The sequence below is a fragment of the Sinocyclocheilus rhinocerous genome, unplaced genomic scaffold, assembly GCF_001515625.1.
Source record: "Sinocyclocheilus rhinocerous isolate Xijiao unplaced genomic scaffold, SAMN03320098_v1.1 scaffold789, whole genome shotgun sequence".
Lineage (NCBI taxonomy): Eukaryota > Metazoa > Chordata > Actinopteri > Cypriniformes > Cyprinidae > Sinocyclocheilus > Sinocyclocheilus rhinocerous.
The window spans coordinates 2,435,139-2,441,563 of record NW_015667306.1 but is presented as its reverse complement, the minus strand read 5'-3'; the positions used below and the strand labels follow the sequence as shown (position 1 = coordinate 2,441,563).

The following is a 6,425-nucleotide window of genomic DNA, read 5'->3' as shown; positions in this document are numbered from 1 at the left end:
TATCTTCATTGTCATGCTGAAAAAATGCCCAATAATGCAGGGAATGAGGGGAGGGTAGCATCTTCTGTTTCAAGTTTTTGTATTACATCACACAGTAGTGTGTGAATTCATGCCAGCATTGATAAAGTACAACTCCCTCACACCTACAGCAAGCTTACTACCACTGAACGTCACTGTAAATGAGTTTATTTTGCTTTGGCTACAGTAGGTAATTCTAGTGGTGACAACAACCATGCATGTCACTTCTGCAGGCTACATCTTACTCTGTGAGATAAAGTGTCACTCTTTTCATTAAGTCTGAGTATGATTCAGTGGGCTATATAACACTTTTACTTGTCAGGAAATTACTTGTCTTTAAAAGTTTTGGTTCAATATACTTACCTGTTGATCAAAAATAGCCTTAAACCTATACACTTTTTTTTTAGCTTTATTTAGTAACTTTCAGGAGGGTGTACTCATTTTTGCAACACAACATTGTATCACTTTGATAAGAAAATCTTATTTTGCTGAATAATTTTGGCATTCTTCTTTGGTAATTGATCAAGCAGGCTTGTTGGAACATTACATCTCCAAAGAACCCTAACATGTCTTCTAAGTAAAGAGTAATTGCTGAATTTGTTAAGTTTTAGAGGGGGTGTACTCATTTATGCTGTGCACTGTATATATATATATATATATATATACATACCTTGCTACGTGTACTGCGTTAGGCTAACCGAGACTTGTCATTTGCACTTATATATTGTTGCTCTTTTGTTAGTTTTGATTGCTTCTATTGTCCTCATTTGTAAGTCGCTTTGGATAAAAGTGTCTGCTAAATAACTAAATGTAAATGTAAATGTAAACTGCAGAGAAGTGTGTGTTCACCAAAAGCTGTGTGTCATATTCTCTAGTTTAAGACTTTGAACAAACGCTGAGAGATATGGACCAGAACTGACAACAACTTGATATGTATTTTCAGTAACATGGTTAACAAGCCAAATATCTCAGCCAAATATGCTCTTTCTTTCCTTGAATTACAAATGATCTAATGAATCAGACCGCAGAAACCTAATCATGACTTAAAAATCACTGAATATATAGTGATAAAAATGGCAATAATAAAAGTATCTGTATACAAAAAAAAAATTTGTTTGCTGTTACATATACTATGGATTACTACAAATAAATAGCTACACTTTTTAAGGACGGACTTTTAAAAAATCCAACACTGCCATCTAGCGGTTAGTAAAAGCACATCTCTAAATAAAGAATAAGTTCATATCAAGCCAAAGCGAACAGTCTTTTCCAAACATTTTCCAGTCATCTCCATATAAAGACATTAAACAACTGTACGTCATCTTAGCATATCAATAATAGCCTTATTTACAGCCTTATGTCTGTGATTGGCTACAATGCTCAACGCTGCAAAAACACGTTGTAAATTGAAACCTATGACCAGATATGAAAAGCCGCGCCATGCAGGTTGACGGGATTGGTTTAAGTGTTTGTGACGATTGTGACGAAATACAATTGAAACTGTACACTAATAAAATCTCTCTTTTTGCAATTATATACATACATAACTACTAACATCGCATATCTATATTTTTAATACTTTAGTTTCACCTGATGTTAAACTTGTGGTGCATCAAAAAATTAACCAACATATCATTGATAACCAGCAGGTGGCACTACTGACATAAAACATAAAACATAAGACTTGTGATTTTGTTACTGTTTGTTTATTTAAGTGGCTTTAAAGAATATTTCATGTATTTGCAGTCACGTGGAGTTTAGAAAATGAATATAAGGAAAATGCACAAATGTACACTACCTTTAAAAAATTTGAGTCTGTAATATTTTATGTTTATGTTATTGAAAGAACAGTTATACAATGAAATATTATTACAACCTAAAATACCTGTTTTCTTTTTTTAATTTACTTTAAAATGTAGTTTATTTCTGTGATGGTAAAACTGAATTTTCAGCATCATTACTCCAGTCTTCAGTGTCACATAATCCTTCAGAAATCATTCTAATATTCTTATTTGGTGCTCAAGAAACATTTATTATTATTAATTTTGAAAACAGTAGTTGTGTGAAAGCATTGTGACTGTATAACGATACTCACGAATAAAAGATGTTGAATCCTGTAAGATTGTAGGCAGCATCACTGAAAAAGTGTAACAATGCGTATCCAGATGTGGTCACCACCTCAGGAATGGTTTCATTTCCTTTTGTTTCTGGGACAACCAGGCCACTGGACATGCCAGATTATGACACACAAATCAGACAGGAAAGACTTCCTTCCTTTGTGTTCACATGTTCCACTCAGCATGAGGACAGCTGTTGCTAAGCAAGCAGCATCAGGAGCAAGATAAATCTCTACTGCATGCACTTGACTGTCCAATATTCTACTAATAAGGAAGAGAATAAGCTCACATTCAGTGCTTCAGCACAACAAAGTGGACAACCACAGAGATGCAATGGACCAGACTCTGCACACCAACACACAAACACACTCACTAAAGTACCCAGCAAGTCGTCTGAAAACAAGGTCTATCCCATTAAAAAGGCATAAGAGATAACACTTAAGAGGAGGAAGAAAAAAGAGACAGAGAAAGGAGAGAGAAAATAGAGTGAAGCAAAACAGACTGCTTTCACTATTAATGTGACTGTAACTTGATGTTCTTGAGGAATGCTTGCTACTGGTCATTTTGATTGAAAGTGTGACATTTTTTCTTGCAAGCTAATGGAAAACAAGCAAACAAGCAAAGGTCATTGTGTAACCTGGAGCATCATAAATTAGCTAGTGTAACAGTGCCACCCACTTTTTCAACAACCTTGGTTCTGGAAGTATTTTGCCTATTCATTTTTCCCATACAGGGAGTCTAAAAAAGTCTTTGTTAAAGCGTTATGAACCATGAACCAAACCAGCCAGCTACGAGGTGAATCACAACATTACAAATTTTATGCTGTGAAAATGTATTTGAAAACTGGACAAAAATACAAAGGTGCAAGAGGGAAAGAACTACAATCCCATTAAGTATTTAAAATTGCGCAAATTAAAATTATGGATAAAACTGTTGTAGTTTGTCACCAGTAATTCCATGGTTAAACATGATTATTTAAAAAATAAGTCAAAATAATATGGTCACAGAATAGTATCATTTTTCCACAAACTAAACTTGTTTTGCCTTCCTTATAAAAAATAATTATTTGTCATTTACTGTAGTCACAGACCATGTTTACCATGATTAAAGTTAAAGTTTACTGTTCATTTAATAGAACTAACCATAAGGAGTTGTTCAGTTTTATGAATTTGATGATTTTGTTATACTTTTGTTCATGAGATTATATGCACTGCCTTAGGCCAACAAAATGCGTTTCTGTTTAATATGAATTGACGTTTGCATCTGCTGTGTCAGTTTGTGTGTATTAATGACTTTGATTCCACTATCACTTACCTAAACACAGCTACCAAAGGTGCGTAAATTGAGTCTCCATCAAAGACATACATGTGATCCCAACTGCACTCTGTGGCAAAATGGTTGAACCTTAACCTGAGCACAGCATTTGGGCTAAAATAAAAAGCAGAAAATATATGATTTTTTAATAATTAATAATAAGACAAATGTATTTGAACCTAATATCCACTAATGTCACAGAAATAAATAAATAAAAAATGTTATTATAATTCTAATTTGTAAGTTGCTTTAAAAAAAATGGTAAATTATACATATAAATAACAAAGACTGTGAGATTAGCTTGACATAGTGGTTTTTTAAAAAAAAAAAAAAAAAAAAAAATCTTACCAGTAACTGAACAGTTGTGAAAGAGAACATTTACATTGTCAAAACATCTGACAGTTTTGGAGACACTGTATAGACATATGAACAATTACTTGCCCCTCACCTTGCCAGCTATCATTGCAGACGCAGAGCTTTTCTCCGGTGAGGTCACAGTATCCGCGGTCAGGACTGCCACAGTCATCCCAACAGTAGGGAATATCACAGGCCTCACCTTTCCAGTATCGCTCACACTCACAGTAAACACTGCTGGAGATGGAGTTGAATCAGCCAAGTGCATTTAGTCTTGTACTTGTAGTTAACTGGTCCATCAGTGAGTGATCCTGATGACTCTGTCAACCTGACAAAGAAAAATACAAAGATCAGTTGACATCTCAAAAGGGCCTTGATGGAACCGAAGTAAGAGAGAATATGGTAACGTTACAGAATATATGTGAATTCAGACATTTGTTCATTTGCTACTGCCAGGTTCACAAGGAGAATGTAAGACAGCAAAACCACATCATACATACTGAAATAAATAAATAAGTGTGTGTGTGTGTGTGTGTGTGTGCAAAAACAAGATAAACCCCTACATATTAAAAATATAATACAACAATAGATTAATAATATAAAAATTGTAATTTCTTCAAAATATGCAATTAGAATATGCAAAATCAAAATATAAAATCAGACAGTTAAAAAAGGTCACTGAATGCTTTAAAAACTCCTGTTTCCAAAAAGAAAGAAAAAATCATGCATCATATGATTTTGTATACATGTTAATAAAATGATCATCTATGCATTTTATCAACAGGTAATATTTCTCCTTCCACCAAATAGAGTTACAATTACTTTCACCTGGATATTAAATTATTAAAATAAAATGTACATAAATGTAAATGTATAAATATACAAAATAATATTTAAAGGAAAAGTGAACAATGACTTGCATTCAAGCATGTTTGAAACTGGATGAAGTGTGTGATATTAGGACTTGAGAAAACATTGGTAATGATTAAAAATGACTGACATTTGACATCTTGACTGCACAGCCTGCCCAGTAAAATCCTCTACAGCGTCCAATGTCACCATCGTGAAACGCCATTCACGTGCATCAACAAACTGGCCATGTGACACTGGCACAACCACCTGCTCCTGATTCATCCTCTTTCCCCTCATTTTCCATCCCTCATCCTCCAACACAGAAATGAGGGCCATAATCCCAACGGATTGAAGCAAAATATACTCATTTGTCTGACAGTGGAGGAGGGCCAAGACCAGAATGTTACAGCACAGTACAGAGCCAGTCACAGCAACTGCACTTCAATCAAGAGATCAGCTTATCTACAAAAAAACATGTTTATCACACAAACAGCACAAGAGGTGAAGATCACCAGCAGCAATGAGTCAGAATATAACATAATGAACAACTGGCACAACAAATCACTCAACCCTAAATGCAGTGGACACAATGTTTTCTTCAGTGATGAATTAAATGCAAACATTATGACTTCTGTTTTGAGAATTCTACAGTTGTGAATCACCCGCAACACTTGTTTTTCAGTACAGTAGCTTTTTCATAACCACTACCCATGATGAAACGCTCAAACTTTATTCAAAAACTCTAGGAAAATATTCTACTCTATGCACTGGTGTTTGCTGCACTTTCAACTTCAACATATACACAAAAAGATTCATTTTCATGTATTTTAATACTCAGGTTCCACAGAACTTGAATAACAATTTTTTCTACTATAGCTATGCATAATATCAATGCAAAAAGCCTGTCATCATGTCAGTCACACACACTGATCACACTGTGCTTGTGTTTAGACTGGGCCTGACTGTAGTAAAGCAGGAGCTCAACTGGAGGACAGAAAGTGATTTTAGGACGGGGCTGAGGGCTGAGGCAGATGACTAGAGATCTTCAGGGAGCATTTCGAAAGCATAACCGTCTGTATGGTATTTTGATGTCATACACCGATCGGTGTGCACACGCAAACAAAGCCAAAACCTAGATATTTTAGGCAATATAGAAATCCTGGCCAGGACGCGTCCTGGGAAAATGCCACGTATGGTCACCCTAGGCTAGCATAACATGGCACTATCAAAAACAGACAACAGACACTTCACTACAATAGTGAAGAAAAGGCATTTCCTGCTTGTTTTTGGAAAACAACAACTTAGAAGATATCTGTGTCTATTAAATTTTTTATGACTTAAATTGGTGAAAATGGATTTCACCATCAACATCAGAAAGACAAAGTTTTTGATTTCTCAATGTTCTGCATAACATGGAAAGAGGGATTACTGTGTAAAATAATATGGCATAGTTGATGATTACCTTGATTAACAGGCAAAAAGGTAATAAAGGACTAAAAGTTTTGTATAAACAGGCTAAATACACACTGGAAAAGGAGATCAGAGTGGCAAAGAGGAATTATTCTGAAAAACTAAGGACTTAGGTTCACTAAGTCACTTAGGGAACTAAGGTTCACTTCCAGCGACTCAGCATCAGTGTGGAAAAGTCTGAAAGAGATCACCAACTACAAGACACCATCCCCCAGCACTGTGGAGAATCAACAACTGGCAGACGATCTGAATGAGTTCTACTGCAGGTTTGAAAAAACACCCCACACCTGCCCTGAACAC

The 6,425-nt window shown here is 35.2% G+C and overlaps 1 protein-coding gene across 1 annotated transcript in view; it reads right to left on the bottom strand.

The window, feature by feature from the left end:
- The window catches only part of LOC107733678 (attractin-like protein 1), a 236,417-nt gene that overhangs the window by 199,018 nt on the left and 30,974 nt on the right, over positions 1-6,425 (bottom strand). Inside the window, exons 2-5 of the mRNA XM_016545408.1 lie at positions 4,039-4,131; positions 3,450-3,563; positions 2,114-2,242; positions 1,648-1,676 (exon numbers count right to left, since the gene is read on the bottom strand). Coding sequence (XP_016400894.1) covers positions 1,648-1,676; positions 2,114-2,242; positions 3,450-3,563; positions 4,039-4,131 — 365 coding nt within the window. The remainder of the gene's footprint in view (positions 1-1,647; positions 1,677-2,113; positions 2,243-3,449; positions 3,564-4,038; positions 4,132-6,425) is intronic.